The 27,345-nt window shown below is 41.9% G+C and overlaps 2 protein-coding genes across 3 annotated transcripts in view; both read left to right on the plus strand.

Annotated features, from left to right (window-relative positions):
* The window catches only part of TNKS2 (tankyrase 2), a 299,288-nt gene that overhangs the window by 104,251 nt on the left and 167,692 nt on the right, over positions 1-27,345 (plus strand). The window lies entirely within an intron of this gene.
* TBC1D12 (TBC1 domain family member 12) overlaps positions 21,742-27,345 on the plus strand; it is a 95,224-nt gene continuing 89,620 nt past the window's right edge. Inside the window, exon 1 of one of the 2 annotated variants that reach the window (XM_074959060.1) lies at positions 21,742-22,791. In XM_074959060.1, coding sequence (XP_074815161.1) covers positions 21,947-22,791 — 845 coding nt within the window. In that variant the 5' untranslated portion in view covers positions 21,742-21,946. The remainder of the gene's footprint in view (positions 22,792-27,345) is intronic. The other variant, XM_074959061.1, reaches the window with a different exon arrangement.

Here is a 27,345-nt window from a genome sequence, read left to right on the forward strand (position 1 = left end):
GGGGTGGCTTTGCGCTAAACTGAATGGCCCCCTAAAGGATAGAACTCAAAACCTTAAGGATAGAACTCAAAACTGGGTTTAGCAGGTTGTTGATTTCACAGAGGGAGGGAGGGAGGGAGGAGAAAATGAATACAAAACAAATCTGGTCTATTTCTTGTTTTGAGCCACTTCATCTATCTTTATACATCTTGCTGGCAGCAGACTGTGCAGTACGACCGCTAGCCATCGTCAACACCTGGGTGCTCGGCAGAAGACGGTGCAGTATGACGACTAGCCATCATCTTCTGCCAGCTGCAGGTTAAAAGACAGTGCACTGCCGGTAGGACTCAATCGCCACGAGACGAAACAAGGGAAATGACCTGGCTGAGTCACTCCCATGTTTGCCCAGGTGCCCGGTTAAAAGAGCACCCAGGACTACGTCGATGATGGCTACCAGTCATACTGCACTGTCTGCTGCCAAAAGGCAATAAACTGCTGCTGTGTAGCAATGCAGTACCATGTCTGCCAGCACCCAGGGGACATACGGTGACGGTTAGCTGAGCGGGCTCCATGCTTGCCGTGGTATGGCGTCTGCACAGGTAACTCAAGAAAAAAGGCTCAAAATGATTGTCTGCCCTTGCTTTCACGGAGGGAGGGAGAGAACGGGGGCCTGACGATATGTACCCAGAACCACCCGCGACAATGTTTTAGCCCCATCAGGCACTGGGATTTCTACCCAGAATTCAAATGGGCGACGGAGACTGCAGGAACTGTGGGATAGCCACCCACAGTGCAACGCTCCAGAAGTCGACGGTTGCCTCGGTACTGTGGACACACTCCGCCGACTACATGCACTTAGAGCATTTGTGTGGGGACACACACAATCAACGGTATAAAAACGCTTTCTACAAAACCGACTTCTATAAATTCGACCTAATTTCGTAGTGTAGACGTACCCTAAGACTCCCCTCATTAAAAGTTTTTACAAATCAGTCACCTCTGCTCATGAATCTGTTTAAATTTAGCAGTATGCTAATCTTGAGATTAACAGCCCACTCTGTTAATGAATGTTGTCTTTGGACAGAGGTCCCAGGAAATAGGAATCTCCCTGATTTATTTGCTTTGACAGACATATTCCTTTTTTCTAACGTTTCCTGAACATCTGGTCATTAGCTGAGCAGACTCCTCCATCTTGTGTTCTCCCATGCCATGCCTGTTACACTGTGCTCAGGAAATTGTGCTTTTAAGAGATTTTAATAGTGCTTCCTTTTCCTTTTTTCTTGCATGGTAATTCTACTACTTGCTTTCTGGGTGACTTGCATGTTCACAAACTCATATTGCCATGTCCCTTGTATTTCCTGCCCCACAGTAAACTCAGTAACTTTTCTAAGTTTGTATTTTTTTCCTGAAAATTCCTTTTAAAAATCTCATCTATTAGAAGGTCTTATGTATTCTTCTTCCTAATGTCACCATACTTTGTTTTTTCATATAAAGATTAACGTGCTTACTCTGGGCCTTTGTACCCTTTGGTAAAAGCATTCACATAGGAGAATTATATCTCCTTTTGGAATGAAATGTTCATCAAATGTTTTAAGAATGATGTCATAGTTACTCATCTCCTTCCTCTGGGGCAGCACATAACTAACATTTTCAGCTTCATTCCTCATTACATAAAGTAATGAGCTGACCTATGTTTCAAATTCCTTTGCAAAGCTTTGTGGGTTGGAATCTGCTCAAGTGCCCCTTCCACTAGGGCTATTGCATAGGCTGATCAAACTGAAAGTCTTGTGAAAAGTTGAACTCCGGCTTTTTCTTAACCCACTTTGAATCAGCATAAATAAGAAAACTTCTGACATCCTGTCATATGACAATGGTAAAAAAAAAAAATCACAGAAAGAGTTGATTTCTTCTAACACTGAAGGGGAGCGGGGGTGGGCAGGGGGATAGGCAAGGAATCCTTTCCAGCCTGTGCTGCCTGACTTCCTGCAACAGATTTAAAGAAACAGAACATGCATCCTCACAGTTGTGGTAAATACTCACACACAGTGTGACTCAGTGGCAATGGTTGAAAACTGATGAATGTTGTGGGAAACAAGATGGGCCCTTGTTGCAACTGATTTTTTTCTTATTTATTTTAGGGATAGCCTTGAGCTAAAACCCCAGATCTAAACATCCCCCGAATTTGGGGTGTTCAAATTCTGGATCCAAACATTGCAACTTGAGTCCATTTCTTACTTATTTCTTGTATAACACTTGAAGATGAACAAGATACAATAATAAGGCTATGAAAAATATTTCAGCATTAATATGAGAAGAGCTGCTGAAGTTTAAAAGACTTACAATTCTGCAACATTCAGCTATTAAAATGTTGCTGACGCTGATTTCAAATTGTGTGAAAGATCACATTTATTATTCCAGAGGCACCAGGCATAATGTAAAGATGACAGAAGATTGCTAACATAAAACCATGCGCTGCAGGTTGAACACACCATTCGCTATAGGCATGAGAGATCATATTTTACAGACTCAGTGAAAGGGCTCTGTGATTGTTACATTTGTTTGCAGTGTTGTTGTAACTAGATTGGTCCCAGGATATTAGACAGAGAGGTGAGCTGGGTGAGGTAATGTCTTTTATTGGACCAACTTCTGGTGGTGAAGGAGACAAGCATTTGAGATTACCCAGAATTCTTCTCCAGGTCATTGTTAAATTTGATTTATTTTAAATTCTGAAATTTTAAGTTTTGGCGGACACAGTTAAATTATTTGCAGACTTTTTTGACATGGAAAAAACCCACCATAATCGCATGGCAGCCAAAAGGTAAAGATGATTACTATTCTCAAAACACTGACTAGTTTTTTCTAGGGTTAGAGTGGAAAATTTCAAAGCAATATTGAATTTCTGCCATAAGATAACTTATCAGTTTCAGTAAAATCCCCACAAGCTTTACTATCATCGACCAAAATGACTAAGCTTAATGTGTGAAACAGACAGAAAACCTTCCTGATCAAAAAGAAAAGGAGTACTTGTGGCACCTTAGAGACTAACAAATTTATCTGAGGATAAGCTTTCGTGAGCTACAGCTCACTTCATCGGATGCATTCAGTGGAAAATACAGTGGGGAGATTTATATACACAGAGAACATGAAACAATGGGTGTTACCATACACACTGTAACGAGAGTGATCAGGTAAGGTGAGCTATTACCAGCAGGAGAGAGCGGGGGGGAAAACCTTTTGTAGTGATAATCAAGGTGGGCCAATTCCAGCAGTTGACAAGAACGTCTGAGGAACAGTGCGGGGGGGGGAGGGGGGGAATAGTTTTACTTTGTGTAATGACCCATCCACTCCCAGTCTTTATTCAAGCCTAAGTTAATTGTATCCAGTTTGCAAATTAATTCCAATTCAGCAGTCTCTCGTTGGAGTCTGTTTCTGAAGTTTTTTTGTTGAAGAATTGCCACTTTTAGGTCTGTAATCGAGTGACCAAAGAGATTAAAGTGTTCTCCGACTGGTTTTTGAATGTTATAATTCTTGACGTCTGATTTGTGTCCATTTATTCTTTTACGGAGAGACTGTCCAGTTTGGCCAATGTACATGGCAGAGGGGCATTGCTGGCACATGATGGCATATATCACATTGGTAGATGTGCAGGTGAACGAGCCTCTGATAGTGTGGCTGATGTGATTAGGCCCTATGATGGTGTCCCCTGAATAGATATGTGGACACAGTTGGCAACGGGCTTTGTTGCAAGGATAGGTTCCTGGGTTAGTGGTTCTGTTGTGTGAAGAAACTGTGGAACCACCTGATCAACATCCTCTACAGCAAACAGGGAAAGATTAAGAATGAGCTCTCAAAACTGGATACTCTCATAAAAAAGGAAGATGACTGTGTTGGCTGCGTAGAATGTTGTATTTCATTTATTGCTTGTATTGTGGCTGCAACTGAGGCTTCCAAACAGGGATTAGTGGCCTATTGTATTCGCCAGTGTACAAGCAAAGACAGTCCTGCCCCAGAAGCTCACAATCTAGGAAGATTATGGATGCTCTTGCACTAAATAATTTGCAAATACACCAGAGTTCTGGATGGAGTTTGACTGACTTTTTTTTGTACAAAATCAGAGAAAACATAACATTACCTTTCAATATGTACAGCTACAATATGCATAAGCACCATATAGAAAAGATTGTAGGGAAAAAACATCAAGGAAAGTCACTATATAATTGGGAAACAGGAATCAAAAAGTGGAGTTGCAAACTTCTGTATGTCTTGTATCATTCAATGAATAAAATAAGAGCTTCCCTGTCCATTCAGTTTGTAGAAGGGTAGTTTCCAGTATGACCCAAATGTGGGCCTAGTTAGCAAATGTTTAGCTAAACCCCACTTTTGCAAGCAATTACTTTAACAGTGATCCTTTATTTGCTGTAAATGTAGGGAACTATAGAGCACCTGTCCAAAAATTAGTGACCTGTAAATACTCTACTTGTAAGTTGTTCCCCTTTCTTTCTCCTTCATCTGTCTTTCTCTTTTTAGATTGTCATCAATTTGGGGCTGCATCTCCTCTGTGCTAAAGCAATGCCTCTCGTTGGGTGCCACTGCAATATCAAATATAGTAATAAGGAACTAGTCATGCCTCTGTCATCCTTGTTTGCTTTCCTTCTAAGGCCTCATAATACATTTCTTGCACACCCAAAATTCCAAGTGACTACAGAAGGAGTGCCAGTGCACAAGGAATTCAGGATCGGGGGCCCGGTTGGGAAGAAACAAATACCCTTCAAATGGGACAAACTACACTGTAGTGAAAATACATTTTGAAAAACAAAGATTCAGATTGTTTAATTTTATAAATATCCTCCATGCAAGTAAACTCTCTTCAATCCCCACAGCTATGCAGTATAACCTTGCCTTGAATGTGTCCCAGTATTCTCTACCCAGTGTATTCAGAGGAACAGATTCCAACAACTTTCAGCATGTTCCTGCTATATTTGGAGCATTTCACACTGGCAGTGCTGGGGTGGCAAGAAGCACTAAAAAAGAATCTATGCGCAAAATATTATTGTCCCATCTGGTTTTTGTTTTATTGTTTTCCAAACTGTCATCTGTTATACCTCAAGTATTCTTATTTTTTCCAGATACGTGGGCCAAGAGGTTATTCACAAGGGGAGCCCAGAGAGTCCCGCAACTGCACTATGTATAAAAAGAAATTAGTTAGATAGGAAAGCACTGGTCTGTTTTAAGTAGAAATTTCTTCACTGCTTAAACACAGTGCAAAACAGAAAACACTCAAATTGTTTCCTCAATTTAAAAAAACAAACAAACTGAACCATTGTTGATTACATTATACTTTTGTAAATGTTTTGCATCTTAAAAGTGCTATGGAAATGCTAAGTAATTCATCCTTATTACCCCTGTGAAAATGGTTCCGCTCTTACAGGTGGGAAGCCTGAGATGCAGATAGATTAAAGACTAGATCATAACGCTAAACCAGCATTGTCAAATGTCTAGACCAGATCTGGCCCACTTGATGTATTTATGTGGCACATTCCTGACACATTCAGCTTCTGCAGAATTTTAACTTTTTTTTTTTTTAAACCTCATGGTTACAAAGAAAACCTTCTGGTGTAGACTGAACACAAATCAGCAGATTATCATCTTCCTGAATCTGCTGACCATCTGAAACAAGGGCTGAAAAGGCGTGAACTCCTCTGCCCCATCTTCTATTTATCTCATTGGGATTTTAACTCTAAAGTTAGTGAAGAAGATACTTTAAATGTCAGCACTGAATCTCTCATTTTAGCAGATGGAATCTGAGAGAGCTTGGAGTGCAATGAGCACTTCAAATACCTGGGTACCATGACTACAAGGGAAGCTAAACATCACTTAGAGATCCCACATAGAATTGGACTCACCTGCTGCATCAGTGATTCTTCACCATGTTTGGAGAAACAAAGGTATTACCATGAAGTATAAAATGAAATTGCTGCAGTCTCCTGTCTCTAGCGTCTTGCTATATGCATGTGAGCCATGGATGTTAAGGAAACAGGATATTAAGAGGCTTACTGCCTTCCAACTGAAATGCTACAGCGATTGCTGCACATTAGTTATTTTTTGCATGACTAATAAGGAGGTAATTGCCTAAATTTACAGCATAACCAGATGCATAACCTAATATCAAGATGATCAGACAAAGAAAACTTGAGTTTTCAGGACATGTGGGTCAGATGAACAGAGGAAGGTTGCTGAAACAAATTTTGCAGAGACTGGTGTCAGGTGCCAGAGAAGGGGATACCTATGGCGAGTGTGCTTTGCCAATGTGGTTTTCTGGACAGGATGCGGTATGGCATGCTTCTCAAAGCAGTGTGAAGGCTGCAGAACATGGGGGAAGATTGCTGGACAATGACTCTTATATGTTGTGTTTACTGTCCATTGTGATGTGACTATGATGCTTTTGCACTCTGAAAAAATGTATGTATTATTGTGGCACAAAGTGACCTTAGTGAAGCTAAGGATCGGGCCCAATATACTGAAGAATCCTTTAGCTGCTGTAAATGTTTCTATAAGAAAATACGTATGAAATAAGCTGATGTCCCCAAAATACTTTGTATTGTCTGTGGGGAAGAGTAGAACTGCCAAGTGTTATGGATGCAACTTCTTGGAATGAAGAGCTGAGTGCCTAGTTCTTTTCCCCTGAAGGCTACATCACCTATGCAGGACCTTAATTCTTCAGATCCTTATGCAAAATTCCCATTGACTTCAATGGGAATTTTGTGCGTGCAAGGGGCTGTAAAATCAGGCTCAAAGAATGATCTGAGCAGCCACATTGCCCTGTTAGGAAATGTCAGTGGCTGTTGAAGTCCCAAGAAAGAATAGGTGCCTGATAATGTCCATCTAAAAATGGCAGTGACTGATGGATTTTGAATTATTAAAATCAATTAACTTTTTCCAAACATTTCAAAAGGGAATTTTACACTGGGAAAATGTTTACACATAACCACAAATCTACCTACCTGTGAAAGGACTAACTTTTCTTCTGCTTTTGCTACTTATCTAATTTTTGTTTTTTGTTATTATTTAAAAACGAATTTTTTCTTTACAGCCTCTTTCTTGATTCTGTGATGAAGAGCATATGATCAGTCTGTGATATCATAATCAATTTAGCAATACAACATGTCACAGTCCAGGTTTAGGACTTCTCTTCGAAGATTATGCAAGAAAAATAGATGATAAAATGGAAAAATCTCAAATGGATTCAAAATTAGCCTGGTTAGCAAAGGGAATGCAGAAAGTCACAGAGAAAAGTAGTATGATATAAATCCTCATGTGAAAGGGCACAAGCGAAAGGCCCCCCCGGACATCCTCATCACATGGAATAAATGCAGCAGTGCACTGTGAGAGGCAGGTGCTGTAGCAGAGTGACATATTCACAAATCTTTTTGAAGGGCCACTTACCTGAGCAAAGGATTTTCTTTGTCCTGTAAATCTCAATGTGAGTGAGAGATCAAAAGTAATGGAAAGGTAGGCGTGCTACTGCAGGTAAGGTACCTTCTGGGTTATGATAAAACAGTAGTTCTCTTTTCTAACCCATCTAGAATTTAGGCTGAAGCCTGGCAACACACTAAGGAGAAATCACTGCTCAGTTGGTACTAGAATTCATGAATCTGAAGGACATCTACAAACTGAGTATGCTTACCAGAATGAAAATTATGGAAACTAATTAGTACTATCAATTAAATCAGGGTTATGGTATAGTTGGCCAGATCTAACACAAACAAGCAGAGACATAATTTCTAATATAATCCAGATTATCAACAAGACAAAATGAGTCTAAATATCATTTTGCTACTCCAGATATTCAACTCAGTTAACAAATTTGTACCAGAACAATAATTCATTTTTTCAGGCTTTCCCTCTTTAGCTTTGTGAATGTAACATTGATGGGTTCTTTACTATTCATCATCCTGCTCTTTGGTAGTTTACACATTCATTTCTTGATAATATTTTGTAGGACTAGTCATTCTTTGCACGTCATGTGATGTTTTTGCCTCTTTTTGTTTCTTAGGAAACTTTAAGAACTAGAGCATTAGAATTGGTTTTTGGTTTTCAGTTTCAAACTGGTTCTAAACCAAAAGATCAAATCAGAATCTAACTAGAAAGGTCAAAGTACTATTACCTCTTAGCCCTTGATTCTAATATGTATGACAATTATTTCATATAGTCTTGTCAACAGTTGTTAAAAACAAACCTGTGTGTACTGAAGCTGATCCTAGTGATTGTTGGTTGTTACTAGGCTGTGACATAGCTAAATTGGATGAGAATAGCTATGTTGTTTATAACTTCATGAAGCACTTTGGGCCTGTTTCTACCTCATTTATACCAATTTTACACTGATGCATCTCTATTGACTACAGTGAATTTACTCCTGGTTTATACCATGTGAGAAGAGAATCAGGCCCATTGTGTTCACACCGGTTGTAGTTGAGAGGAGTTTTTTTCCTTTTGCATGATGGCATTGTCCTCAGTGTAGACTCTCTAATGGAAAGTCTAAAATAAACCTTTAGACTGGAAGTACCAATTAAAGAAAATTACCTTAGCTTTTGAAATGACATTGGTGCTGACCTAAATCAATGTCAGCTTCTATGGAATAATAAATGTAAGCTCAGTAACTGTTCCCTTTAAATAGCCAGCGCCAACACATACCAAGAACAGCTGAATTTCTTTTTCAGTCTTCTCTGTAATTATTTATGAATGCTATATGTTGACCTGGTTGTCAGTGTGTTTTCTTTATGACAATATTGGTTTAGCTCAATAGGAGTCTGTCTGGGAAAACAGGCAGGAAGGAAAAGGCTCAGTAAAGCCATTTCTCAGTAAACACTTAAAAGTTGTTCAGAGAAAATGCCAGAACTATAACTAGCTTTGATTTTGCCTCTGTCCCCAGCCAACCTACAAAACTGGTTTGAACCAGGACAAGAAAAGGCCCATGAACATGGAAAAAGAACAAAAGAACTGTGGCAGGATTAAAAGGGGCCCTTTCTCAAGAGAGGCACTAGTTGTTTGGGGGAAAACCAGCGGGGCACACAGGACATTGCTGGGAGTGTTAGACGTTAGGCTTGCATAGGATGCAATTGGGGGATGATAAGCCTTTTAGGTGACTGATGTGTAGGCTGTTTCTTGTTATAAAATCCTGCTTTTTTCTAAAATATTTTTCCTACCTCTAAATAAACAATACTGTGGGTTAAGAAGGTTGTGTGGTCAGTATATTCATCACTGGCCAGACTCCTGAAGGGAACAACTGCAGGTGCCCAAACTCAGACATCTGGGTAAGCCTGGTTGATACATAGGGTACTGTAGCCCAGGGCCCAGTCTGAGAGTAGGAGGATTGCAGAATTCCACCCCAGGAGAGCCAAAGGCACAAGGCCTGACACCTGAGGAGTCCTGATGACTTAATCCTGCTCCCCTGCTGCCCCCCAGCTGGCTGACCTAGGGTCTCAGGTTGTTTGGTTATCCTGTCCTGTCCTCTCCATCTCAGCAGGAAAGGTGCTGCAGTTCTGGGCTGTCATATCCTATCATATTGGCAGGGATGAAACCAATGTAGATTAATGACGGATTCCATGCTATGGTTCCATACTGCATGCAGGCTAGCTCCAAATCTCACTAACTCAGCATGATCTCATTAAGGTAGTAACTCTGGATTTGTGCTCAGTTTATCAAATACCATTCATTACTATTTTGCTTTCAGTTGAGTAGGGAACAGTAGATTTGTTCTGACTCTGGCAAATAAATAAGAATAGCCATGATGCTTTGTTACTTTAGTTCTTTTCAACTGAAATAAAACTACTACTGTTATTGTTACCAGCTCTTTAAATGTGTATAATTTGGTGTAACCACTAATAAGACTGTGTAAATATATATATTTGTGTAGAGAAAAGGATATTCTGGGTAAACTGTCATCCTTGCAGACTGAAAAATATGAATCGTGACTGCTGTACATTGTGTGGTTTGAACTAAGGTGAAGTTAGTGATTACCTTTAGAAGTACTATTTGTGACTGATTTGAAATGTCCTGGAAGAAAACTTGAGATCGTATTGAAGGCAAGAATAAAACATTTGAAATAGGATGCTATATATAATTGTTATATGAATTATGAATTAGTTATGAGTTAAGAATCTCTTTATAGCAGTGTCAGAAATGAATTACCTTCCCACCATTGAGATTTGGACTGTCTGCACAACAGAAGTGGAAACTACATCATTGCAAAAGACAGGGTAAAGAAAAGACAACCTAAAGCTATAGCTAAGTATCAAACATATGTTTAATCTGCTGTGGCTTAATGGAGATAATTTGCACACTGTAACATCCAACTCAGAGGCCTTCGTAGCTTTCCAAGTCACTTGAAATTGAACAATGTTGTGAACCATATTATCAGTCTCAAATTTGAATACCTTTAAAGTTGAATAATGAACAATAAAATTCATATCACATATAATTTAACTAACTTTCTGGGGAGAGGGCCTGGTTTTTCTCCCAAATATCTAGGACAGAGAGGTCAAATTCTCATTTGGAGAGGCCCATGTTGTGGGCCAACTATGTAATAGTCTAGGAATACTGAACTGTAATAATTTCATAAATATGGTATGTGACCTGGTTATTGAGACAGCTCCTGTTGGGTTGTTGGGCTTTCTTGTGTAAATGTGTTGACAGATTAATAGGGGGCCATTCAAAAAATTAGCAGGAAGGCAACACAATCACTTTAGGTAAGTAGTCTCCCAGCAAACATTTTGGATGATCACAAGACAATGGACTAGCTATGAGTGTTGAAGATGCTACTTCTAGGATCCATCCATAGTTACACAGCTGTTTTGCCCACGCTGGGAGCTTAGTTATCAAAGGGACACTGAGGCTATGTCTACACTTAAAATGCTACAAGTGGCACAGCTGCAGCAGTGCAGCTGCTCCACTGTCGCGTGTCAATGGAGACCCCCCACTACAGCGACGAGATGGGTTTCCCATCACTGTAGGTGATCCACCTCCCTGAGACGTGGTAGTTTGGTTGACAGAAGAATTCTTAGGAGAATTCTAAGATCATCTACAGCAGGGGTTAGGTTGACTTCACTAGGTCTCTCAGGGGTGTGAAAAATCCACAACCTGAGAGGCATAGCTATGTGGATGTAACTTTTTAGTGTAGACCAGCCCCTACATTTTTCCAGTGACAAACAAGGTTCAGGGTTTGGTATATAGAGACCGTAGCATCTTGGCAAACATGTGAGGAAATTCATGCCAAAAGTCAGAAATGTATTAACTGAAACACAGAAAAGAAAAAAAATCAAAACAAGGCAAAACACACTGAAACTGTAATCGAGTAATTATGCAAACAAACTTACTTAAAGCCTATTAAAGTCCTTTTTTTGAGACATTGAATATTGGTTAAAGTCTCTTATTTAGTTGAACAGCCCTCCTTGGTGGGGAAGAAAGGGTTAAGTTCTGTTGTTCATTTCTGAGTCAGGAATGATAATCCCTTTCCTGCTTTAGACAAAACAGACACAGAAGGGAGAGAAGAGAGAGGATAGTAAAGATGGGGGAAGATATGACTTGTTGATGTTCTCAGGATACAGGCGGCTGGTCTGTCAGATGCATGCTTTGAGCCTGCAGGTCAGCCACGATAGCAGTTGTTTTGGACGCTCGCGCTCCTCCTGAGTCAGAGACAGCTAGTAGATCTGCTGAGGTCCCTCTCCTTCACTGGTACTTCTCAGCCCAGGAAGAGTGGGATTAGCCATATAATGTCCCTATATTGATGGCATGCAGTATAGTTAATTTCAGGATCAAGTGAAAAGCCAGCAGAGAGTGATAGGACTGGAGGAATATAATGGGGGATAGAGAAGAGTACATCAGGGAGGGGAAGACAGAGCAGGATCTCAATGCATCTGGCTCAGGTCCTCACTGGTGCAGCAATGATGGTCAAGCATCCCCAGTGGAGCATTGAGGTCTGGTGTTCTGGCAGTAATGGTTAAAAAGAAAAAATAAAAACTTTTCTCCCCTAAAGGTCCCCAATCGACCTTCTCATTGATGGACAAACTAACTAAGCCTAATTTCTGCCAAACCAATTTTGTTTACCCGTCATAATCTTAACCCAGTCCTTGAATGGTATTGGTAGACCTTTTCTGTTTACATTAATTCAGTCTGTCTCCTTCTCACATTTTCTTAAACAGTTTTAAGTAACCAATCATTTTATCCATTCATGAAACTTTATCCACTTTTCACCAGTTAGGCTAACTAGTAAAGTAGGTTTGTTTGGCCTCAATGACTACCACAGGTTCCTCTTGGATACATGTGTATACATACAGCTGATATATGGAAATATTGTACATCATATTGTAATTTATTCTCACCATGGGCTGGATCCTTCTGAGGAGCTGGATCCTTACTGCCTTGCAGCTCACTAGGGGCAGGTAGCAGGCTGACTTGTCTGTAATTTCTTTGGATCAGTCCTAGGGCCTTTTTTATGTAACCCGTGGTTACACAATGGATCACATAGAGGTTTATGAATCTGTTATTGGCCTCAAGTTAACAGAGCTGAGACTTTTAGCACAGGCATATATGCTCATCCTTTTAGATGCAGAAGTCCTGCATTCATTATCCTCTGCTGGTGACCCCCCTGTGTCGCGGTTAAATATAGGTACAACATTTGCTATCCTCCAGGCCCGCTGGTACAGAAGCTATTTTCAGGTACCGTGACAAATAGATGGAATGGGCATCCTAGTAATTTCACATCAGCTTCTTTTAGAACCTGGGTATCCTTGCTGAAATGCTATTTTGTAATTTCTTTTAGAAACATGGCTGCAGCTTTAAGATATGGCCTCTGTTTGGAGCTAGGGACAGGGTGTATTTAGTGGGGGAGTCACTGGAACTGTGAGGAAGTGTGTTAGTATTGCATGAGGAGTGGATCACACAAAGTACATTTGGTTTATTGTTGGAGATTTTTAAATTTAAACTAAGACTTACCAACCATGGAAATAGATTTTGTACAATTTTTTTACAAAAGGTCCACTTCCTGCCTGATGTTTTCTGTACAAAGTTTCACTCTGGAATTAACTTTTATGTTTGAATTATAAACCTGTGATAACTGAGTTCATATTATAAAGCCAGGCAGATCCTGAATAACATAGTACGGTCCAGTATAGAATAAAGTGTTCCGAGATAAACTGTAAACAAAAAAGGGTGACATTGAGATTGGCTTAGACAATCTTGTGTGACAGGATAAACTTGTTTTGGACTCAGCGGGTAGCCGTGTTAGTCTTTGTCCACCCCAGACTCCTTGTTGTTTTTGTTTCAGACTGTGCAGTGGAATATGCTCTGTAGCTGAAAATTGTGCAGAGGTATCAAAAAGACTGCAGGTTATCTTGTACAAGAGACACTCCTATGTTCATTCCACTTGCACTGAGTTTTATCTATGGGAGCTTGGTAACCAAATTTTGCCATTACAAGATTTTAAGACAGATCTCACGGAGAGTAGTTTTTTATTTTAAAAAACCTGTTAAAGGCTTTTAAAGGAATGCACAAGTTTGAAGAATATCTGATTACATTGTGTAGCAGTTAGAATATAGAACTAAAGTCAGGAAGCCTGGATTCCATTCTTAACTGTCAGTGTTGAACTTTGTGACCTTAGGCAACTCATTTAAACTTTGGTGCCTCAGTTTCACACCTATAAAATAGGGATCATATTATTTATTGCTTTTCTAAAGTATTTTAACATCCTCTATGAAACGTGTTATATACAGTATGTGCAAATTACTGTTTTTTACATTGAGTGTTTGTGTTACAAATAAAAAAGAGAAACAGGTTTTTTTTGAAAGCAGGAATTGATTATATGGTTATTATGTGTTATATTATGAAACAGCTGAGTATTTATATATAAAATCTTAACCTTTTGAATATGGTTAAGTGACTTGAAATACTACTACTTGTTTCTTGTGAAGTGAAAGCTTAATCTTTGGATATGATTATCAGTTGTTCTATCTCCCCTAAATATTTTTCGTCTTGAACAATCAAGATAATTTTCTTGCTTTTTGTTTGAAAATGGTTATACTTTTGAATAAACCTATTTAATCACGGTCAATGTAGATAACCAAGTTACAAAGACATTTGGCATCATATACAAAATATCATATTTGTTTCTGTCCTGGGGAAAGGATTGCTATTTTAATAAACCAAAAGCTCAACATTATTGAGGACCAGATTTGAATGGTTAAATATACGAAAGCAGCTCTACAGCAATCCTTACTGTATGTAAGACTAAATAAATCATGTAAAGATATTCAAAGTTTCAGAGGTATTCAGAAATGAAACACCTACATTTATTAGACAAAGCTGTAGTTAGTGGAATGTTCTGAAAAGCTTAGATTACAGTAGTAATATATTTGCCTGAATCTAAAGAGTTATATATAGGTAGCAGTGACATAACCCAGATCATAGCTCTCAAAGAAATAGTAAGTATAGATAAAAGATCCAATCTTATGATCAAATGTAGTGCTTACTACTGCAAGTAATCCTGCCAATTCATGGTAGTGAGTGTTACACTCACTCAGTCTGAAGTGCTTGTATGAAAGCCAGCACTTGTGCCATTTTCCCTAGGACTTTGATCGTCATCAGCAGTTTTAACACTCGTTTATACCTGTAATTATGATTGTAGTCAAATTAAGTAAGACTTCTTCAACCGATGGCTTGCCAACACTTTTTCAAAGCTATGAGAATAGGACTCCCTCACAAGGACTACTCATTAATGTAGAACATTTTACCTCTAGAAGTTCCAGAAAGGAAATATCCTTCAAGGATCCAAGCTGTGATTAGTTGGATTTCATCCCAATTAATACAAGGAATGAATTTTGAAATTGTCCTGAAATCTCTTCAGGAATTTAAGACCTCAAAACATTATACAGTCAAGAGGTGTATTATAAATGTGGTTCAGGTCATGTCGTGTGTCTAAAATCTTGTCCTTGAAAATGATGTGGAGGAAGAAATCATGTGTGCTCTGACACTGTCTCTAGCAGCTGATGAGTCGGGATGAAAAAGATTGCTAGCCGTCCTGAAGAAGGCTGCTTCATGGTTTCATATAGATTGACAGATTTCAAGGTGAGAAGGGACTATTATAATATAATCTGATCACCTGCATAACACAAGGCATAGAGCCTCACTTGGTAACTTCCACATCAAGTTCAGAACCTCTGTTTGAGTTATAGCGTATATTTTAGGAAGACAATCAATCTTGATTTAAAGAATTCAAGAGATGGAGAATATAACATGTTCCTAGGTAAACTATTCCAGTGGTAAACTATTCCACCCTCGCTGTTCCACTTTATTTCTAGTCAATTAGTCTATCTTCCGCTTCTAACCATTTTAATCTTGTTCTACCTTTCACCTCTAGATTAAAGAGTCATCTATTACCTGAAGAAGCTGTCTGCCCTGACAAATAAACACACTTGGTGGAGGTGATAATGCCCTAGTAGAAGGAAATGTTAGGATATAGATATTCAAGCCTGTCTGCAAAAGCCTACACTTTAAGAATTTAGGTGTATTCTTATCACTTAGCTAGTTATAGAGGTACAAAACTAGAATCAAAATCAGTCTGCCTGTTTATAGGCCTTCTCTCACTATGATAGGCTAAGGCCTTGTTCTTAGGCTAAAGCCTTTGGCTAAACAGCAGGGGCAGCCACTTCAGTGGCTGAAGGGTGTGCACATACCTCACCATTGCCCCATATTTCACAGAGGAGACATTTGGAGAAAAAAAATAATTTCTTATCTGAGTCTTTGGGATCAACCTCCCATTGCTAAAATGCAGAACCTAATGATCTGATATCAGATCTGAGCTGACTTCCCACTTGGGAACTCAGTGAAAGATCAGGTCTCGTATAGGGTTGTTTGTTTATTTTAAAAATCTTAGATATTGAATGTCTTCAGAAAAGACATTTGGTGGAACAGTTTGAGTCAAATGGATGAAAATTGCAAAGATCTCCCCCTGTCAAAATGCATAGGTACAAATTTACAAATAACCCTAAACTCAACATGGGGCTGTTGATGTAATTGTGTTTGCAAAATCATGTTGCCACAGAATGTTAAGGTGCAATTCCAGTTTAGCTAATTCTGCTGGGACGGTCACATAGGTACCAGGAGCTTGCTCTCGCTGTGTAACATCTCTTTAAGAGCACTGCTTCTCCATGAAGCCAGTCCCTTCTAGACACCAGAAATCTGAAAACTTCTGGGATGGCACCATAATAAGATGACATCACAGTAGAAATGTCAGCCAATTGTGACACTGTATATGTCTTTGGTTGGGGAAATTAATCCACGCTGGGAATTCTTTGATTGTAACATCGTTAGTTCTGAATTGCTAAGAAAAGGATTAAGAAAACAAATTGGTTTCACTTTGAATTTCTTGCATGCTTAGGTTAATAAAGTACAAAGGTCATCATAAGAGGTTATTGATAAAGCTAATCCTGAGACTGTTAAAAATAACATTATTTATGGCACGGCTTGTGGGATGCAAACCTAACAGTCTAATTAACTCATACCACGATAGACCCTCCTCCCATCCAAGGGTTGCAGCACAGGGCCATTCTGCCCTGTGCTACCACAGATATCCCTCTTACACCTGGGATGTTCCTCCATGAAGAGATCTGTTAGCTTTCCAGTTCCTGTATGCTGGCTCTGCTAGTTTACAGGCCAGGGCTGTGGGAAACTCTAGAATTGGGGCCAGAGAGTAGCTTGTCTAGCAGCAAAATCCAAAAGCTCAAAATTCCTGGTCTTACCCAGATGCTAAGATCTATAGTCAAGAGAGGTGGTAAAAAATCATGTATGATTTCAGAAGTGTATCTGTAAAATGAGGATAGAGAAAGAGAAAAATAAAACCAAGATAATAAACAGTTATTATTTATTATTAAAACTATCCCCTGCAGATTTTCTGACCCTGAAGCTCTAGCAATGATTTGCAACTCAAGAAAGTAAACAATAAGAGAACACAACATTCTGTTTAAAAAGAGAGAGAAAGAGATCCTTGTAAGTATTCCCAGATAAAACTATTTCTCTTAAAAACCCCCATTAATTGAAGAAAGGATTAAAATGAAGGGGAAAATGCTTTTGTGCAGTTGAGGCTTCCTCCGTTGTACTGAGCATGCTCCAGCTGGCTGCCTATAAAGACAGGTTGGTCCGCCACACCACAGATTAAAGGAAACTTTGAGGAGGGAGTCATTAAATGGAGGACTCCTCTAGCCAGAAGTTTCCAAGAGAATTAGATATTTCCCATTTAGAAAGGTAAGTTTAGCTACATTATTTCACTCTTCTAACACATTCTTCTATTACAGGACTCTATTACACTTAAGGGTTACTTCTGACACTTATCCTAGAAAGGGAGGATAGTAACTTACAAAATTCTCCAATGAAAAATAGTGTGGCTTAAAGTCCCCAGAGAGGAAGTAGCAAGAAAGTTATTGCTGGACAAGACTTGCTAAGCAGTCCTGTTTCAGCATTAAAGGGGGAAAGAAAAATAACTTTCCCCTAAAAGCAAATGATACTGCCTGTAAGTACTAACTACCAGATATGATCCATCTCTTAGACCCTGCTGCTCCCCACACATACAGCTTTCCTTATTTCTTTAATTTGCTGCTTTATTTAATTAGTGCCCATAGACATTGTTATGGGACTATTGCTTCCACTCAAAGCCTTTGCTTGATCCTGCAAACCTTACTCATGTGGTTAGTCCTATTGCTCTGATGTCTTCTCTTGAGCTTCTGCCCTCTCCTTCCCTGTGAAACTGCCCACTCAGAAGATCACAAAAGTAATCTTTCTTTCCATATCTATGATCTGTTCTCTGTGCTCGTTCTCCTTCGTCTCTCTCGTGCTTACCAACTTCTTGAGACCCTCTCTTTTTTTGGACTTCTGTAGCTGTGTCCTTTCTTCATTTTCTGTGTTCTTGATGACTCCTTTAGCTACCTACTTTTGAAAGATCCTTTCCTTCTTCTCTATCCCTTTTTGCTGATGTTCCCAGGAGTTGGGTTTTCATTCCTCTACACTAACTCTTGGATGAGTCTATTATAAGCTTTATGCTGTAATGAGACTTAACTCTACTTTTCCACCCTTGACTATGTTCACGTCTTTTCTATGTCTTTCTAATATGGGTGCCCTGCTGCTTCCTTAAAGAAAAGCATGGCAGAAATTGAACATATCTGTCCTCCACAACTTTCTCCCTGCTTCCTTTCTCCACTTCTTTTGACAACTCGGTCACCTCCACCTCATGCCCCTTCACTAGACCTCTCTGTCTGTACAGCAGTGTAATTCCTCCACAGCTCTGCTGCTGTCCACGCTTCATTTTCTGTAGCTCCCCATGTTCTTGCCTGCTCTTCTCACATTCTCACCCTTTGTCTGCTCATGTCACTCTTGTCTTCATGACATTTTCCGAGCTTCTCCTTTCACCTAGAATGAGATCTCTTTTCTTGTATGCCAAGCATCCTTACTTCCTTCAACTTTCTCCTCAAAATTCACCTTTTTTACTTTTCACCATTTTTTACTATTATGCTTTTTCCTCCCCCCTCTTTACTCTACTTTAGTCTCTACTTAATATCAGAACTTAACATTTGCGTATTATAGATTTCCCCACACAAAACTCTTCACCTGCAAGTTAAGGATGCTAGACCCAAAGTGAAACATAAAATGTTAATAAATGAATCATTCAACACCCCTATACTATAATCAGCAGTTTTCCTTCGTACCCTTAACTATCTTCTTTCCACCAACCTCAGCCCGCATATCTTTACCCTCAAACTCAACTAACTAACTAACAGGCATCCTTGTCCACCTCTGTCCATGATTATTGGTTATGTCTTCATGTGTTTTTGATGACTTATACAAAGTTAGTGTGTCTCTAATAAAGTACATCACACATTCTGTGTTTGGTTTTCTATTGGTGTGTGGGGGATATGGTGTCATGTTGCAAATAGTGGCTTTAAAATGCTTTTCTGTAATGTGATCTATGTAGTTGATCTAAGGTTGATATTAATTTTTATGTGGAAATTGCATCATTGGAATCTGCATGTGTATACACTGGTGTGTGTGTATGATAGGAGATAAGGGTTTAGCTGAAGTCAGTGGAAGCTGCAAGTGCTCTGAAAATCAGGCTCATATTGGACACCCAAAATCTGTAGCTGTTTTTGAACATTTTGTCTATAAGGTTAACTCCTTCCTTCCCACCCAGTTTGGCATGTTCAAGAACCTCCATTAAGTTATATAGGAAAATATGAACATGACCTTGGCTTATGTTCCCTGTTAGGATCCTGCTCCCATATACCTACTGAGCTAGCAAAATGAGTCTCATAAGTTATGAGGAGTCTGATGGCACCTTAAAGACTAACAGATTTATTTGGGACTCCTCGGTGTTTTTGTGGATACAGACTAACATGGCTACACCTCTGATACCTGATCTCATAAGTTAGTTATGTAATGTTCTAAAAAAAAAAAAATAGCCCTCATAACTTTTAAATATGTTGTCCTTTCATTATCACTGAATGTCCCTTACCTCTTGTATTATGAAAAAAGGCATATAGAAGTCCCTGACAAGCAACTGAAAGCAGTAGGTTGGATTAGAAAAGTGGTGCCCAGCCTGGGGCTTTGAGACTCTAAACTATGGCCCTCAAGGGCAACAGTTCAGAAAATATGTAATGGATGGTAAATTGAAAATGTGTTCTCTGAGTTGTGCCCTGTGATTTTAAAAAGTGTTAGTGATGGAGAATCCACTGCTTCCCTGACAGACTACAGAAACCTGAGGGATAGGGCTGCCTTAAGGTGTATGCACTATGTAAACCTGATCACAGGTTCTTGGAGTCATGTAATGATATCAGACTCTCCATTTTCATTTAAAAACAGAAGATAAAGGGAAAGAAAATTGGTAAGTTTCCAGCCTTCGTGGTTGGGAAGAAAAACTTGGAAATGTGAACCAAGCATGATTGGTGTAGAGATATAAACTCAGTCTGTAGACGGCCTTGAGAAGTGTACCCCATTCATTCCAATCTCTTCTTAATAAGACCAACTACTCTCAGGGCCGGCTCTAGGTTTTTTGCCGCCCCTAAGCAAAAAATTTGCTGCTCCGAGAGCACAACTGCTCAAGCGAAAAAAAAAAAAGGGGAGGGGGGGAAGGGATGGCCGCCCCGGAATTGTCACCTCAAGCACGTGCTTGCTTTGCTGGTGTCTACAGCCGGTCCTGACTACTCTGGGGAGCCCTGCTACTACCATCCCAACAGAGGACTCTGTCACAGGAGAAGGGCACAGAAGGGTTGGCCTACCCCTACAGGCAAAACCACCTCAGATTCTGGAGTAAGAACTGGGGGTCACCCCCACTGCTTCAGTGGCTTCCTCCCCTTAGCAGCTGTTCCTAGGAGAGGAAGAAAGGGATCCAGTGCTGCTGCTGCTGTTCCTGAGGCATGCTGGGTATTCTGCCACATCTGGCGGTGGTGGGGAAAAAGCATGGGGCACAGATATTTGGGGGGAGGACTCATGTTGTAGTATCTCAGAGGCCTCAGTTTGTCTTAATCTGGCTCTCTCCAGGGAGGGCTGGATACATGTTCCACTGGCTCTGCTTGAGCCTAGGGAGAAGTACCTAGCAAAGAATGGTTCCCCTCTTTTCCCTACCCCCCATCAACCTGATCAGCCCAGGAAGGGGGTGGGGAAAAGATAAGGTGAGAACCAACGATCAGTTATACCTACCTAATTCTCTGTGGGATATGGCAGCCAGAGGGCTGTTCTAACTTGCATTGATTGTCTGTGGTCCCCAAGGGACCAGAAAGCATTGGGGAATAGTAGCACTGCACTGTGTGGTGACCGTTCAGAGAGGGGGCATAGGACTCGGCTGTGCTGACACTAAAGCCCATTGATGTCTTTCCCCACATTAGGGAATCCTCAGCATGGGATTTACTGTGGTTTCTGCTCCTTCTGTGCCATCCATATGGTGCAAAAGGAGAAGAACCTTCCCCCAAATATTGTTGTCTCTTCCCCTCTTTGCAATAAAGGGGGCTGAAAAGGTTGGATACTATTGGTTTAGAAGGAGTCAAAAAGAGGTTGTCATGTCTAACGTGGTTGCTGCCTGGGAACCAAGATTAGGCTTCTGAGCTGTGTGTGTTTTAGATGGAATTTCTGAGCTTATTGCACCACTTCACAAGTATGAAGCTGCCCCAGAGCCTGTCTTGTGCAGGAGGTAATGTTATCGTTAGCTTTAACTGAGCAAGCCTGAGTCCTAGGCTGCACTAGATATTAACGACACCATACCCCCTTCTCGCCAGCTGCTACTTGTCCACCTTTCTACTTATATAGTATGAAATGAAGGGCCATCAGCATATTGGAACTAAATGGTTCAGTCTGACACCAGTGAAGTCTGTAGGCTAGATCATGCCTTTGGGTGATGCTGCTGTTACCCATTAGTAATTACACCTGTGGCTACTGGGGTCTGATTTTTAGAGGAGGTGGTTTCAGATGGAATACAGTAACTGGGTGTGGCTAGGTTTTGATGGAATTTCGTCACAGAAACAGTTTTCTCATGTGAATGAGGGAGTGTTAGATAGAATACGGTAAGGGGACCTGCGCGTAAGGAGGTCTTATATGGCGTATGGTAAAGGAAATCCGAGATTTCCCCTCCTATGAGGAGGATCCTATCTAGGTGGCATCTCTATGGTACCGGATATTCCAGGGCTAACCAGGTAGGTCTACCCTGCTTCTCTATGGTGGAAGCGCCTTTGGCTGGGGGCTGCTGCGGTTGTGCGCTTGCGTGAGCCGGGCTGCCCCAGGCCGCCGTCCGATGCGGTGAGCGGAGCCAGCGGTAGCTGCGGCTCCCGGTGTGAAGAGCAGCGCGCGCCCGCCCCCCCTCGGTCCGCTGCGCCGGGGGGGCTCGTGCGCCCCCGCCACCCACAGCTGCGCCACTGGCATCCCGGGGGCTGCGGGGCGGCAAATGGTTGGGCCGGACGATGCCGGAGCTCAGGGCAGCGCAGCCTTGTTTCCCGCGGGCCGGCAGGATGAGGCGACGGAGGAGGAGGAGGCGGCGGAGGAGGAGGAGGACGGGGAGCGGGATGGGAGCCGGAGCCTGAGCGGCGGCTCGGGGCAGGAGCTGCTGCTGCAGCAGTACCTGGCCGGGAAGGTCGGCCCCACGGCGCCTGCGGGGCTGGGCTGCAAGTGCTGCCCGGAGAGACACCCCAACGGGGCCGCCTGTGTCCTGGGCTCCCACGGGAGAATGACCAACGGGGACGCCGGCTTCCTGCTGCCGCCGGAGGAGCCGCCTGCTTGGGCCTTGCGGACCGAGCCGGGGCCCGAGGAGGAGGAAGCAGCGAGACTGCCCAATGGGGGTTTTCCTCATTTCCCTCCGGCTGGGGATCGGGGAGGCGGCGCGGGCCGGGCGAGCCTGCCGGCGGGGGCCGCCCTCGAAGAGCCTCTGAGGAGTTGCTGCTTGGGGCCCGATCCGGAGGGTGGCGCGGCAGTCGGTAGCCCCCCGCCGCCGGCCCTCGGCGGAGCTGGGACTGGAAGCCCGACAGAAGCCGCCGCCGGCGTTCGGACTCCCCGGGACTGTAGCGACGGGGCTGTTGCGGCGGGGGGTCTGTTCCCGGCGCCTGTGGGCTTCATAGACATTAACCTGAATTCCCGAAACACCTACGAAGTGAGCCGGCGCCGAAGCGCCCCGGAGCACCAGCCGCACGGGGGGACGCCGGCCACCTCCCCGGCGCCTCCCCAGGAGCCGACGGACAAAACCAAGAGAATCGCTATCCCTGGCAGCAGCAGCGGCATCGCCGACTTCATTACAAGGTGAGATTCCCCCTCCCCCGGAGCCCTATGTTACTGGGGCGGGAGCGATACTGACCCTACTAGCTGGGGAGAGGGAAGGAAAGGACACTGCCCTGGTGCCTGGGAGAGCAGGGACAGCAGTGAGCTGATGGTGGGTGGAGTAAACTTCAGAAATAGCGTTAGTGTGTGCAGAGATCTTCCCAAGGTGACCCGATGCTTTGCTGTCCTACCTGTTTCACTAAGGCTCCCCGAAACTAGCTCTGGGAACTGTGACCTGGTTTCTCCTCCCTCCCCCCTCCAAAAACAAAACAACCCTACCTCACTCATCTTTTAAGCATAAAGACCATAGCTGTGTTAGTCTGTATCCACAAAAAGAAAAGGAGGACTTGTGGTACCTTAAAGACTAACAAATTTATTTGAGCATAAGCTTTCGTGAGCTACAGCTCACTTCATCAGATGCAACATGTTAGTATTAACTTCCAGCAATGGTAGGATTGTGTGCAGAACTTAAGTATCTCCTATCCCTGCCAGTAGGGTGACCAGATGTCCTGTTTTTATAGGGACAGTCCTGATATTGGGGTGGGGTGGGGGGGCTTTTTCTTATATAGGTGCCTATTACCCCGCAACCCCTCTCCTGATTTTTTTCACCCTTGCTATCTGGTCACCCTACCTGCCAGCCAGGAGAGAGGCTGTGCACTTGGGAGGGAATTTAAGAAGACTGAGCCCTCTTCTTAACTGACATATGTTTGTAGTGTAAAGTACCTTGCTGGGGGATGTGGAAAATCCAGACCCCTGGGCAACATAGTTACACTGACCTGGTGGACATAGCTACCCCCTCCGGGAGAGGTGGAGTACCTACACTGGTGGGAGAAAGCTCTCTGATTAACATAGGTAATGTTTTCACTAAGCGTTACAGTAGCCGATGCAATGCTGTAAGTATAGACAAGCTCTTTAAGACAGTTTTAGAACTCCGGACCGTGAGTTTGTTGACTTCAAAACTGAAGACTGCATCACATGTCAAGGTAGTTACAGCAGCAGCATGATCCATGTTAACCTAATAGCCACATGTCTCTGGAGAATATTTGGTATTAAAATAAACTTTTCTGGGTTGGAGAATTACTGTCAAAATACTATGACTGTTATAGTTTTCTGCTCCTCAGTAACTTTCAATCAAAGCGCTATGAGACTTGATTGATAATATGATAAAGAAACAGCGGTTTTTCATCCATAAGCAGAGCTTGGAAAATTGTACAAGCCACCAACTAGCTTGAATGCTAAGCTTGTTTGGAGTAAATTTGAAGGAAAGATCTTTGAAAGGCAGAGCTGTGTAATTCTGGGCTCTCTCCTGTATAATGTGGGGTTAATGTGCCTCAATGGACACAGCATATCCTGTGATAGATCATGGTTATTTACCTACACACTCTCTCTCTTCTCTATGTTGTTCTCTTTCCCTATATTGTCTTCGTTCTCTTCTTCCCTCTCCCTGCCCCCTTTGTATATACTTATACCTGAGACTTATTTTGGAGAAAAGATAGATATAATCTCTCACATCCAGTTAACTAATACAATCTTCTCACGCACAAGGTTTGGAAATCTTACAAGAAATCAGATAGAGTAAACCCACTAGCCGAAGACTGATACGAAAGATGAGTTTCACTCTGCAGAGACAATGCCCAAGTGAGAAGCATTTTCCCTTGCTGCAGCTGCTGGGAAAGGGGAAGGTGCTTGGATTCCTACTGGATGCTATCCCTGGATTCTGCTTTGGAGTTATCTTCAAGCTAGTAACTGTCTGATAAATTTGGAGTTTGTCATCCTTTCTAAAGAGCCTCCTGACTGCTTTGAGGATGGATTGAGGGAGGCGTCTACCAGTCTCTTGTCTACTGCAATGGGAGTGTGTGGTGTTTCTGCTCTGTCCCTTCTTTGCTTTTGTCATTTTTTGTCTCCAGTACTCTATGCTCCCCTGCCTCATTTTTTGAGTACTCCAGATTAATAACTCCAGTTCTTGCTGTTTGTTGCTTTCCAGAGTAGTAGCCAAGTAACACTGAGTAGTCTTCTGGGAAACAGTGAAGACTGACCAGGCTAAATCCAGGTCTGTGCTACAAACTTTCATCAGTATACTGATGTCACGTGTGGGGAAGATGACTTTTATTCCTCCCAGTACTACTTTTCTGGCAAACCATCCTGATATAGATGCAGTTATATACTGGCATAAGTGTTTTTGCCATTACAGCTTGTTTTACTTGGGGAACCTGTACTAAGCTATACTGGCAAAAACATTATTTTCCTGATATAAGCTGCATCTACTCTAGGAGAGTTTGCTGGTATAGCTATACTGGCAAACCTTTTCTAGTGTAGACCTAAGTTTCCATTTTGCTGCAGTTTGGAGAAGCACTACTAAAGGCATTGGAGTGGTCTGCCTACAGACTTTCTGAGAGGACAACACAACAATAATTTTAGAACTTGCCCACATGAAGCAGCAATTTGCACTGTGGGGATGTGATTTCTAAAGTGTACTAACTGGTCTGGGCAGACCCTGATGCTGTGTGGTAAAAGTTTCCTAGTGTGCTTTAATGTAGTGCTCAAACACCACTGTGTTAGAGTACATTAGGGAACTTTTAGCTTGTTCCAGGAGGGTCTGCGCAGACCAGTTAATGTGCTTTAGAAATCAGACCCCTTGCTGCTCTGTGTAAGACAAGCCCGTATGCTCCTTTTGCGTGTTGTAGGTTATCTTTGCAACTTTAAGGGCTAGAAGTCCCTCCCCCCACACCTCTGCTTTTTTTATAAAGCGTGTAAATGTTGCAGAAGTTGATAGTCTTTGTTTTAAGAGGCGTAGGTCTGGAACTGTTAAAGTTGCCTTATGAGTGAATCCTCAGTAGTGACAATGGGGTCTCTTGTGACTCTTGTGAATAGATCATTGTATTACAATGAGCACGAAGTCATAATGATGCTGGTACCAAACCTTTAAGTTGCTGTACGTGGAAACAATCCCAATTATGCATGCCTTGATTTCCCACTGAAGGTGCTTTTTATAGAAGGGAGAATCACTTCTCTGTTCTTTTCTTCCTCTGTAGTTTTGTGTTAAAACTCTGATTCTTTCATTTTCTTACTTTACCCTGATTATGCCATCTTCTGTTATATTTAAAATTAGTTTTAAAACATAGCTGCTTTTTTTTGTTTTTTGTTTTTTGGTAGAAGGCATTTAAATGCAAAAGAGGCAGCTGACCATACTAATAGGCCAGAAATAAGTGTTTCCTCCAGGCTTTTTGGTAAGCATTCAATAAAGAAGGCATGCTAGAACTCAAACTGCCTTGTAAGTGTGACTACTTTTCTGTTTAAGTTACAGCTGAACACAACTCTGTGTTTAATCACAGAATCACTTCCTTACTTTCAATAGTCAGAACCTAGCCTGTCACAAATTGACTTAAACCGAACACTTAAATATCAAACCTAATGCCCATATGAGGGAGAAATTTGATCTGATGATTGTTAGGCTTGAAACCAGAGTCCCAACCTGTGCCAAGTACTGTCAAATCTATTTGATAGTGCTAAATTTTGTTTTGAAAATAAGTTTTCACCATCTTTCTTGTTCTATATTTATTTCCATTTTTTCCACAGCATGCGGTGTGGGCCTCCTGTAGGACAGCCATAGTAATTGAGGGGTTTGTTACGGCTGATGATCAGTGGGGTAGGGAAAATTGCATGTCCCCAGATCCACCTGCCTCCACCTTGAAAGTGTGTGTCTGATGCGATGGCCAAAGCTTCTTGAAAGCTACCTGCCTTCTCTTAGATCTTGTCTACTCAACAGGCACTGTACTGCTATATAGTTACATCTGTATAATCCTGTAGTGTAGATGCAGTATACAGTGACAAAAGGGCTGTTTCCATTGCTGTAGGAACACCTCTTCCCCAAGCAATGGTAGTTAGGCTGATGGAAACACTCTTATGTTGAGCTAGTTGCATCTGCACTGGCAGTTGAGTTGGCATAACTGCAGTGCTTGGTGTGGGTTTTTCCTACCCCTTGGTGACAGTTATATTGACTTAAATTTAAGTGTAGACTGAGCCTTAATGTACCTAGATTTGGCAGTAGCTCTTGTGGTACATAATTATAATCTGAGGCCTGGTCTATGCTTTAAATTTAGGTTGATGTAGCTGTGTTGCTCGGGGGTGTGAAGAATCTGCACCACTGAGAGACTATAGTTTTCTGACCCTCACTGTAGACCCCAAGTTGTAGCTAGGTTGCTAGAAGAATGTTTCTGTCAACCTAGCTACCATTGCTTGGAGAAGTGGTGTTCGTATGGTAACAGAAAAACCCCTTCCATTAGTGTAGGCTGTGTCTGCGCTGTTGGGTTATGCCAGCATAGGTATGGCACTGTAGCTATGCTGGTAGAGTTCCCATACTGCAGATATGGCCTGAGACAGGAGCCTACTAGCCCAAGTGTGTGTCTTGTCTCATTGCTCAGATCATTTTTGAGCAATGCTAGTGGAACCCCTGCTCTAGCAGCATGAAGCCTCCCAGTGAGTAGGGAAAACTGAAGGGGAATGAAAACAAGCAATGCTTCCGCTTCCCCCCACCCC

The sequence above is a fragment of the Natator depressus genome, chromosome 7, assembly GCF_965152275.1.
Source record: "Natator depressus isolate rNatDep1 chromosome 7, rNatDep2.hap1, whole genome shotgun sequence".
Taxonomy (NCBI): Eukaryota; Metazoa; Chordata; order Testudines; family Cheloniidae; genus Natator; species Natator depressus.